The sequence below is a fragment of the Rhipicephalus microplus genome, chromosome 4 (assembly GCF_043290135.1).
Source record: "Rhipicephalus microplus isolate Deutch F79 chromosome 4, USDA_Rmic, whole genome shotgun sequence".
NCBI classification, from domain to species: domain Eukaryota; kingdom Metazoa; phylum Arthropoda; class Arachnida; order Ixodida; family Ixodidae; genus Rhipicephalus; species Rhipicephalus microplus.
The window spans coordinates 27,870,540-27,882,804 of record NC_134703.1 but is presented as its reverse complement, the minus strand read 5'-3'; the positions used below and the strand labels follow the sequence as shown (position 1 = coordinate 27,882,804).

The 12,265-nt window shown below is 41.0% G+C and overlaps 1 protein-coding gene across 2 annotated transcripts in view; it reads right to left on the bottom strand.

Moving 5' to 3' along the window:
- The window catches only part of LOC119171578 (thrombospondin type-1 domain-containing protein 7B), a 242,658-nt gene that overhangs the window by 3,541 nt on the left and 226,852 nt on the right, over positions 1-12,265 (bottom strand). The window contains exons 27-28 of one of the 2 annotated variants that reach the window (XM_075892387.1): positions 6,025-6,115; positions 1,727-1,763 (exon numbers count right to left, since the gene is read on the bottom strand). In XM_075892387.1, coding sequence (XP_075748502.1) covers positions 1,745-1,763; positions 6,025-6,115 — 110 coding nt within the window. In that variant the 3' untranslated portion in view covers positions 1,727-1,744. The remainder of the gene's footprint in view (positions 1-1,726; positions 1,764-6,024; positions 6,116-12,265) is intronic. The other variant, XM_075892386.1, reaches the window with a different exon arrangement.

Sequence of the window (12,265 nt, the reverse complement as noted above, 5' to 3'; positions counted from 1 at the left end):
ACTTACGTTATGAACGAGGGATACGAAAAATCATCTGTCGAGGTTGAATTACAAGATAATGTACGATAGTCGTTTGCTTTCGTTGCGACAAGCAATCAACACGCCTCCTTTTCACCACACACTGGCGCACACATTGCAATATTTTATTTTTCTTTTGAGGGCACCCACATGAAATTCTGATCAAAGGAGATTTTTTCAGGTTATCAGGTTAAGACATTTTAAGTATGAGCAAGCCATGCGACACCCTTCATTCTTGCTTTGCGCATTTGTCTTGAATATAATGCCCTTTGTAGAAAGTGTTCATTAATAAGCACTACGACGGAAGCTTCTACGACAGATCGCGTGGTGTTCCGTTGCTGGACAAAAGACTACCGCGATAGGTAGGCCAACGCAATAAAAAAAAAAGTTGTTCCCCAAGAAATATCCATCAATTCATCCCGCCAAAATATCACACATTACAAATACTTTCGTGCTAAGAACGCTTATATATATATATATATATATATATATATATATATATATATATATATATATATATATATATATATATATATGAGATCTAACAGACAGTAATGCCAGGGAATGTACAGGGGAAGTTCTTAGAACCGATTGAATGTAAATAAGAAGAAAGAAAAGTGGATATATATATATATATATATATATATATATATATATATATATATCTTCCCCTGTACATTCCTTGGCATTACTGTCTGTTAGATCTCATTAATATTGTGTTAAAACACGGAAATACGAGCCCTTAGGTATACGCTTCTTTCCCATATATATATATATATATATATATATATATATATATATATATATATATATATATATATAAGGGAAAGAAGCGTATACCTAAGGGCTCGTTTTTCCGTGTTTTAACACAATATTAATGAGATCTAACAGACAGTAATGCTAAAGAAAGTATAGGGGAAGTTATTAGAGCGAATTGTAATGTAAATGTAATTGAAAGTAAATGTGTCCTGCCCACGGCAAGTTATCTTTCACCCACTTTTCTTTCTTCAAATTTATATTACAATTCGGTCTAATAACTACTAACTACCTCTACACTTTCCTTGGCAATATTGTCTGTTAGATCTCATTAATGTTGTGTCAAACACGGAAAAACGAGCCCTTAACTATACACCTCTCATATATATATATATATATATATATATATATATATATATATAGATTACTGTAATCAGGAAAATATAATTACGTTGATAAGAAGTACCACCTAAATAATTGCAACGCTTCTCTTTACCTGCTTCACGGAGGTTCGTTAAGGAAGTCTTTCATTACATTTCCCATTCGCTGCCACTGCGCCGACTCATTTGTTTCAATACGAAGAGATAAATAATGACTTGTCTCTGGTGACCTTCTCAGACTACATGGTTAAATAAAGATTGAGTCAAGTTCCACTAGATACTGTTAGTTTAATCTGTTTATTATATCCATCTCATATTCCAAGTTGGAAGAATGATTGTAAGCTCGTTCTTAATCTTCATCTACAGAAAATATATATTAATTAGTTTTTGCCTTACGTTTCGTTGATTTCTTTAATCGTTTGTTTTTGTGTGAGTCAAGGAAACGTAAGCTGCGTAATTTTCATGATAAAGGCACTATCAAAACGTCTCGCGAGAGGTGAAAAAACAAACTCGGCGATGTATCTCAGGCGACAAATATTGGATGATAGCATACGAATCGCTAGAAAACTTACATCACCTCCATATCTTCTCTATTCACGCTCTGGAATGCTGCGGTCACGTGATAGCGTGTAGGGAAAGAGGAAAGAGAGAGAGAGAGTTAGAAAAGAGAAAATAGCAGCTGTTAGAGAACGCTCAATTCTCGCTATTGTGACGTTCGTAAAATAAAACCGCATATTCTTGTGGGATGACTACTGACGAGTTCATAGTGAATGAGTTCATTCTTTCAAAGGTTTGCTTAGATCTGAACGCATTTTTGGCAGCCGCAATGAATTTTAACTTAGGTAAGATTATTTTAAAAACCTGTGTTGATGTCTTTTTCTTGTCTTCTTAAAAGTACTCTGCAAATCTTTATTGTATATATATCTAGAAGCCCATTTACATAAAACTTACCGCTTCTCAGTTTTCTTGACTACAGTTTACTGCATAAATTTTCATTCTGACGAAGAACTACATAGATATATGTCGTTTTTCAAGCAATTCAATTGGCGTTAGAAATGTTTTCACACTTTTGTCTTTTCTCATTTCTGAGCATTAGCAAATGGCATATCTGAAGTGTTTAGCCCAGATCGCACAAGACGCGGAGAAGACTATGGGGACACACACACTGGCGCTACATGTGCCACACCTTAGTATTGTCTCGTTTTGGCACATGTGCGCTAAACAGAAAAGTTGTGCCAACGAAGCCAGAAGATAGCTCTATAGCAATTGCGGTACGTTGATTACATGACCAATTTAGGGCAGCGTCTGGTTCGTACCAAACAAAACAAAATACCGGAGCAATACGAACTGGGAGAAATATATAGCAAACTACGTGAATGGCGTACTCTTGCTTTATACGTATGTATGCGAAGACGTTTAACACATCAGCACTACCGCAAGCCATCCGCATGTGGAATGATCTTCCTGACAATATCGCCTCAGATAGTCATTCTAACACGTTTTGGCAAAAACTTGAGATACATTTTTTTTATTATAGCATCGTGAGGTTGTTTAACTTGTTTACCTTTCGAGCTGTTTTATGTTGTGTAGTGTTGGCCTTTATTTTCATCAGCAAGTTGTAAACTCTTGTTTTAAGTGATCCTGACTTATTGAATTGTTAGTTTTTGTTACACCACATTACGTTAATATTAACCTGTAATGTATAGTTGCTCCTCAGAAGTTCACCTCCGCATTCACTGTAAACCCCCTTACTCAATGCCTTCGGACCTGTAAGGTATTTTGCAATAAATAAATAAGCAAAGTATGAAGGTGAAAGGTGCTAATATATACACGTTCGGCAGGAAAAGCAGAAGCGTTGCAAATGAAGTGCAGCATATCAATACCGCATGCAAATTCAATCTAACTAAATAAATACGAATGCCGAGAGAAAAAAAAATCAGAACTGTTGTATCGTGTACGCGTCTAAACCGATATAAGATAATAAGCCACTCTTTTGTGGGATAATGCAGATTATTGTTGACCTCGTGGGGTTCCTTAACCTATTGCACGATACAGGGATGTTCTCGTATTCCGTTCCTTTTGGGATGTAGCCATCGCAGGCGATATTCTGACATTCGACCTCGTGCTTTCTGACCTAATTCTGTATTCATTGAACCAATATCAGTAAAACACGAAGCAACGCAATTACATGCAGTAAAACTGCGCTTGTCGAGTAGTTTCTCTTTGTTACAAATGGGGCAGAGATGTAACAAAAAATGGCACAACTGCAACGAATGTGGCGCTTGCACGAAATAAAAAAAATGCTTGCAGCTGACATGCATTGGTTCGTATAACATAATGCGGTGGCACAACCGTTATCGTGCTCGGCTGCCGACTCGGCGGTCGCAGGTTTAATCCAAGTCCAGGCGGTCGCATTTCCATGCATGGGGGCGTAATGCTAGAGGACCTTGTGACGTCAGCGCCAGTAAAAAAATACCAGGTGGTAACAATTTTCGGCGCCCCCTACTACGACATCCCTTTTAATCATGTTGTTTTGATACGCGAAATCCGAGATGAAATTATTATTAAGCCGCAGAGTAAGATAAGCAAGGCCACTGATGATGATGAAAGCAGTTTCTTTTATAAAATTCAAAGAAAACGGTGAGGGTACTTGTTGCAGGACACCCATGGCAACCTCTGTGACTGCCCGGGCCCGCAGAACGAGCGCCCGACAGACTTATGCGGCGCCGTCGCAAAAGGTGCTTTCCCATTGCTTTAGGGTATACGGTGGACCAAAGTATTCATGGGAGCGCAGGGAAGTATAGGCAGCGGTGCAGTCTACGGCAACGCATAGAGGTTTAGGGATAGGTCAGAGAGACTAGTTTAACTTGCATAGAATTTGACGCATTGAATATAGATCGGCCACGCTGCGCGAATATTTATTTGCGCATTGCTACGCCTCGTAGCTTGCTTCCTTTATAGCGTTTTAGTAAAGTTCTATTTCCCCTTTCACTCAACGCAATCTTTAAAAAGTAAGTCGCGAATCAAAATTGAATGGGCTCAGTACGTGGAGATGTTGCGCTAACAAAGCGGCGGCTGCTTTTGCGCGTCAGCGCATTATCTCCAACTGAAAAACAGAAACAAAACAAAGCTATAGTTGCAAACTAAACAAAAAAAAACGTATTGTTCGCCGCGCGTAAACCCGGTGGATGCAGACGCTGTAGTAATGGGTGAATTCTATGGGCGTCTCATTTCAAGCATGCGGGGGCGGATGCTAGTACGCAATGTCAGAAATAACCGCCAGTTGTGTGTTAACTCCGCAAGTTGGAAATTGGCAAGACAATGGAAACCGGCGTTGGCTACGCGGGGTTGTGGCAGTTTGGGCGTTTAACTGAGATAGACCGACGCGGTATAATAGGAGATGTCACAAAATGGCGTGACAGTTCGAGCTATAAAAAACAACTGTGCCTCTTAGGTTACACTTCAGATCAATGCGTCTGTCCAAAATCCACGCGTGTCATTTGCAGACGTGAAATTGACTCGTGTAATTTGGTGGTGAGTGGTAAAAATACGGTTGCAAAGCGGACATAACCTATTGTTTCCAGTTATTGCCGTTTGCCACCGTATACGTTTATTTTCTACTGCGGCCATTGCTGTTCTATGTATACGTCTAAGTTCAATAAAACTGTTTAACACATGCGTGCTCCCGCTATTATAGGCTAAAGATTATCCGAGACGTCAAAATTGCAACGTTTCTATTAATATGAGCAGTCAATTCGCTGACCCGCAATCACAGCGCACGTGGCAACTGTCCCTCCCTCCAGACGAAAATTTTTTACACTCACGCATTGATTTTGCACCCGCTCAGTTAGATACGTGGAAGCGCGGTCAACGCTTTATCAAGGAGCGCAATAAAATACGTCATATTTTACATTATCACTTGAAAAATGCCAAAAAACTATTATTTTGACCTGCTCATCCGAACCAATAGATGTACCTTGCATGTGCCCCAGAAAGAACCAAAAAAAAAAAGGCGCGCTTGTCCTCTTTCACACGTAAATTCTTGTCCCTGGGCACAGCTTGCACCAATGGGCTTCAGTGGGCATTCACGCACAAATGTTAACCAGATTTTCTAGGAATGCAAGGGGTGTAATTTGCGCTACCGATAAAAATATTTAAACTGTCCGCATGGCGTCGCTCTACCCTGTATACTTGACTTAGCGAATCAAGAGTCGTTATGTATGTTAACATAAAAAATAAAAAAAGGACAGTACCTGTAATTTTTTTGGTGACTGCTTACGAGTTCTGTAGAGTAATCTCTTATGCCTCATGCTGTGAAAGCTCCATTAATAAAATGCTAGTAAAAGAAGATTTGCAGAAAATACCCGATACGCACGCCTGTAGCAGAACAACGTTATGTCTACAGCCTACTGAGATATGGAAAAATACAAACTGAACTGTTAACGTTCTTTCATTCATAGAAGGAAGCAGTAGTCAACGCAGAAAAGAAAAGATGTCTTCAGGCACCAGCGCTGCAGTCAGCTTTGCGCCGGATTAAAAACACAAACAAAAAAGAGACACCGCGTCCTATGGTCTTTTTCTGCTGTAGGGTGCTGGGGTAGGAAAATATCTGCACACTCAACTAAAGAGAAGGAAAATAATAAAAGAAAGAAATAAAACAAGAAAGAAACTAACAAGGAAACAAACAAAGAAAGAAGGAAAGAAAAATAAACGATCGACTAAAGTGACTGACAAGTTTGTTCGGCACTGTAGGGCTAAGGTTACTTAGAATACAAGATGTGCTGTAGAATTCATGGTTTCTGACAGATGACGGAAGAATTAAAAAAAAGAAAAAGCAACAGACTGCAATTCAAAGTACTGCTAGACTTACCACATCAGGTACACGGTGACGGCGACGAATATCACGAAGGCAGAACCCACTGAGATCATGGCGTACATCCAGAAGCTGTATTCGTTGTCGTCTGAAAAGAGAAGACAGGACAGACAAGTTCGTGAATATGGGGCGCACGTCAGTTGCGCGCTTTTTACAATACAAACCGGGGAAAGTGGCACTGCGGCTACCGATTTTCAGGGGCGAAGCTCCTCAGGGTCGAGCCATGTCCCCTGTCCGTCGGCGTGACACGCTATATATATTCATATGGATACCTATGTGGATATCCACATTTATATGGATATTATATGGATATTCATATGGTTATTCATGTCCATATGAGTATCAATATTTATACGGATATGGATTTCTGGACACCTCGACACAATATGCACATTGTGATCAATAAACAATTTTGTATATATTGTACTGTACTCACGTGTTGCACGTCTTTGCATGAACGAGTGGGCAATGTACAGGGTTTAATGATCCCCGGAGGTTCGCCCACTCATCATCATTCATATCGTGGATATGCTGTGATTTTTTTTTGAAGACGATAGTCTTTCTTGGGGACCTTGGACACCAAAATTTCGGTCTGTCTGTCTTTCTGTCTGTACATTTGTCTATTTGCCCGCGGTAAAGATCCCCCTAATGGCACCAAACGATACCTCAAACGGCCGACCCCATCCGCAGCGCCCACCAATATTGCTCAAGTTTCAGAGTTCATACTTGGGTGATTGTCACTTTAAAAGCAATTATTGCGCATATCTTAGGCTCCATAACAACATGTTGATGTTTTGCATGTGTGCCTTTACACTATAGAAGGCACACACGAGTAATTATAAGGACCAAGGCGTTTATCACGATGCGCTGACAGTGCAACGCAATGCTCAAAAAGGCAAGTGTTTCCAACGATTTGCTAAGACGACACGGTGATGGCACCTGACCGTCGCTTTGCGTTCTACTCCTTATCGCCTCCAAGACAGGCGCGTATCTTTCTCCGCGGCCGCGCACGCCTTCTTTCGTTTTAGAAGATAACTGCCAGATGGCGCTCGTGTCTAACGTGCCTAGATGTGCCCGTTTGCCTTCGCTGCACGAATTGAGACTCTCTAACGCAGCGCTTCCAGAATACAATTCACCAATTTTCTCGCTCAGAACATCAAATAAACATTTTGTTCACTCTCTCCACACGCACGACTATCGTTTTTCAACGCCATTTGCAGTGAAACATGCAGATACGGGGCCAATTTTTTTATTTCCCTCGTCTTCGTGAAAGAGAGACTAGAAAAATGAAAGAAAGGCATGATACCCGTGCCACGCGGACAGAGAAAATGGCATTTATATCCTAATGCCTTCAGACTGAAGGTCATTCGCGCGGTGCTACACAGATGAACGCAATAGCATTCGTCCGAATTCCATTCGTCACCTAATGGCATCGCCAAAACTCATTCGACTGAGAAATGCGTACTCTCTACGGCACAGCTGATGAAGTAATTGTATAAAACAACATTTGATTCAACTGGAAGGAAATTTTTCGCGTATTTTATTTACAATAATCACTTAAACAACTGCTTTAGAACTTCTATCCAGATGGTAGACGCTGTAAAATAAATGCACCAGGCATCTCGAAACATCGCGAAACAAAGTAACGGACGAAATCTAACGGCAGCGTAATATGTTTATTTATACTTTTCATTATTATCGGATGTGCATGAAGCTTGTAAACGTTTGTTTATTTTTTTATTGCCACTCACCCAATCCTCACAAGGAAGGTGCTGTGATCGAAATCATCAAGTCGAATGTCATTCGCTTTGGACGTGTAGCAGCGCCGCCGAAAAAATGTCATTCGGGAACTGAATGCCCTCGCTACCGAATGTCATTTTCTCTGCCCATGTGGCACGGGTATTAGGCAAGTTTACCTCCATTTGCTGCCTCACTGAGGGTATGAGAGTGGGCAGAAGCTGAATAAGAATAGAATGCAGGAAAGAGGGAAGAAGCACACCCACGAGAATTCCTCACTCAAGCACAGGTGGTTGTCTTGAGAAAGCGTAGAAGTGCCCATAGAGGTCGCATATGAAATCAAGGTATAGGTACCATGATCTCAGCATGTTAATGTATAAGCAGTCTTTGGTGAGGTATCAAGGAAAAAAAAAACGTGTGTAAGTGTGGCTCTGAGGCTCAGCAGAGCATGTTGTGTTACGATACGCCCCACCATAACATGACTCCCCCCCGTCCGCCCCCCCTCCCTTGCCTCTAAGTTCTTACATAGTGCTCTGAATCCAGTTTTCCGAACGAAGACCTGGAACATAAATATAAATCAGGCTATATATAACCACAATATGATTATGACGCACTCCTCAGTGAGGAACTTTAGACTAGTTTAGACCATCCAGGATTCTTTACGATATATCTAAAGTCATTTCTCGTATTCATTGCATTTCTCTCCTATTGAAATGACGTCGTAGCGGTCGAGAATCGAAGTCGCGCTTCCGCACCACTGCTGTCCCGTGGTTGCATCCTATAAGCCACGCTGTAAGAAAAATAAAAACAGTACTGCGACTATATAGTTTCATGCGAGCGTCTTTATTTGCCACACAGCAGCTTTATTTAAGAGAATAACAGCTCACTTTAGATATTATTGCACTTCCTTCGGGAAGTCGTTAAACGCACATGAACCTATAAAGCGAGTGAATGTGTGGCGACCGAGGACTCGCGGGAAATAGTCATGTAACTTTTTCGTTTCTTTTTTTTCACCACCACGGGTAAAAACAAGTGAAGAGACAAGATAGATGCATGACTTTGAATTACAAATGTATTTTGTAACAATCAAGTGCTTTGATTGCAACGTGAGTTTTTTTTTATGTCCGGCAAAAACCGAAGGAAACGAAAGTGAACAAACAAAATGAACCGAATATAAGACAAACAAACAACAAAATGTGGTGACTCAGCTTATGTGCGTGTATGAACCGGGACGCTAAAAACACGAGGAACAAAATACAAACAACAAACAGTTATCCGACATTTTCCGGTGAATTTCTCAAGCATAAACATCGACAAGCTGGCTGAGTTCGTTATCGTAATGACAGCAAGCGGCCCGCCGTCCGTTTGCCTTTCTGTTCGACTTTCTGTACAGTTTCCACTTTCCCGGGAATAACTAGCACCATAAGCTTTTGTTCAGACAACAGAAGTCGAGGCATTATGCAAAATTTTAGTGGGGAAGCATGAGCGAAAAATTCTCAGAGAAAGAAAAAAAAAACAAGCGATGGTCACTAGATAAGTTCGCACCATGACGGCATTGATCGCGTCTGGGCCCATTCTTATGCCTAGCTAGTTCACTTCACTATAAAGACGGACAAAAAAAAAGGTAACTTTCTATTGCGTGTGCCGCATTCGCTAACGTATCACTTTTGTACTCCAGATTAAACTTGGTTTTCTAGAACCAAACTTCTTCGGCGGGCTCATTAGAGCCTAGAGATGCATTCAGTCAACGACTACCCGTCTTTGTTTTTTCTCTTTTCAAAATGTTCAAGACATCGGCATATTTCCACCAGAACGTTACTATAAAAAAGCCTTAGGCAGCGAAAACAGATGTGATGCATTTCCAAAGTCTGCGCAATACAGCATAGAAAATTACAACTATTCCTCCTGTATACGTGTTTGAAAGCCTAATGAATCAAAACAAAATTTGCCACAGCATGTGCGGACGATGCGAGAATGCAAAATGAATATCTGGTTATGTCAGTGATACGACTAAGACTGAGCGGATCATTATTCCTCAGATGTGCATTTATAATTTGAGCAAACGAGGTGCAGAGAACGACGACGGATTGCCTTAATTAGTGCGGAGTTCTCTTAACTAAGCCGCACAACGCTAAACTTTTCTTTCATTTCAACCGAAATGCAAATGATGCCGTTGCCATTGGTAATGCAGCCTCAAAACCCCTGCTCAGCAGTGCTGGGACATAACATAATGTGCTGGTTTTGTTAGTCGTGCATTAACACGTACAAAAATATTCTGCAAGACGATCATACGTAAGCAGAGTTAGTTGTTATTGGAGTTTACCATACGTCCCTAAAGACGTACAAATATATTCTGCCAAGCCCATCCCACGTCACTACGGTTGAGTGCTTGACATGTGGAGTTTAACGTCCCAAAACTACCATATGATTATCAGAGCCACCGTAGTGCAGGGCCCCAGAAATTTCGAACAGCTGGGGTTCTTTAACGTGCACACAAATCTGAGCGCACTGTAGCTATTGGGGTTAAACATGCGTCCCTAAACACGTACAAAAATATGCAAAGCCCATCACACGTCAACAGATTTATTAGCTATGTAGGTACGTACCTAAACAAGTGCAATGATATCCTTCAAAGCCCATCATACGTCAGAATATTTAATAGTTATTGGTGTTCAACGTACCTAAGCACGTACAAATATTTTCAGCAAAGACCACCGTACGCCAGCAGATTCAATAGTTATCGATGATGACATTGCCTGCATGAGTAACTAAGAAGACGAATCACAGCTCATGATTACTGAATTGGACACGGTAAGCCGAAGAGCAGGTGTGAAAATTAATATGCACGAAATAAAGTAATGCGCAACAGTCTCGGCAGAAAGCAGCATGCACTTGGCGATTGATGGAGATACTCTGAAAGTTGTAAAGGAGTGTGCCTTCGTAGCACAGGTAACTGCGGAGTTGAACTGTGAAACTCAAGTAACTAGAATAATAAGATTGGAGTGAATCACACTCGGCATGCATTTTCAAATCATGAATGGTAATCTGCCACTAACACTCAAGAAGAATTTATATAACAGCAGCATCTTGCCAATACTTACCTACGCAGCAGAAACCTGGATACTTACAAAGAGGGTTCATATTGAATTGAGACTGACGCAGTGAGAAATGGAAAGAAAAACGATAGGTGTAGCCTCAAGAGACAAGAAGATAGCAGAATGGGTCAGGGTACATACCAGCGTTACGGATATCATAGTTGAAATCAAAAATAAGAAATGGACATGGGCCGGACACGTAGCACATATAGGCAGGATAACCGCTGGTCATTAAGGGCAACTGACTGGACTCCCAGAGAAGGCAAACACACAAAGGGGATACAAAGTTAGGTGGGCCGATGAGATTTAAAATTTCGGATGCAGGTATAACGTGGCAACAGAAGGCACAAGACTGGCTTGATTGGTGGATCATGGGAGAGGCCTTTGCCCTGCATTGATCGTAGCCAGGCTGATGATGATGATGGGGTTGAACATCCCTAAACCACAATATTACGAGAAACGCTGTATAATGAAGAGCTCCGAAGACTTCGAACACTTGGGGTTTTTAACGTTCCCCCCAATAAAAATAAACGAGCATCAATTATTTTCCTCTCATTCGAAAAGGCGGCTGCCGCAGCCGGGATTCAATACCACGACCATCGGGTCAGCACCACAGCTACTGAAGCACGGCGGCGGGGTGTAAGTAAATTTAGCTTCGTAAACAAAAATTAGAGGTTAGATATGAAGACGATAAGGAAAACAACTTTTTTTTTTCAATATTACTGTAGAAGATATGTTAGGGCAATCCGCTCACGGTTCAATATTTAACTTTTCTAACGAACATCGGAGATGGTATTTCCAATGAACCGTTAGCTTTAGAACTGATAGTTTTGTTGAAACCAGCTTTTCAGGAAGACTGATTGCCATGGAGAGAAGGATTTAGCCATCCGCTTTGACATTAAGAACAAACTTTTTCGACAAGGCCAAACACAAACGCGAGGAAGCCGAGTGAATAATGACTTAGGGCATAGTGACTTAGGGCATAGTTACCAGTGTTCGCATTAATAATTGAACGTTGATCGATGTACTAAAAGGTGTAATTCAAAAGAGGCTTTCACGAGGAACTTATCGTACGAAAATTAATTTACGCCACTCACGAGGCTGACCAAACAGCAAAGGCTTCTACTCAGCGGCTTCTACTAAGGGGTGTGTGTGTATGTGCGAGTAAAACCCCACATACACACACAAGAGTAGAGTGGATCAGGGAACAAACCCGGGTTAAGGATATCATAGTTGAAATAAAAAATTCGCCCCGTATCTGCATGTTACACCCCAAATGTCGTCGAAGGACGATAGTCTTGCGTCTGGAGTGAGTGAACAAAACAACGACAAAACAACGTTTATTTTATGTTCTGCGCAAAAAAATTGGTGAATAATATTGTGGAGGCCTATATATATATATATAT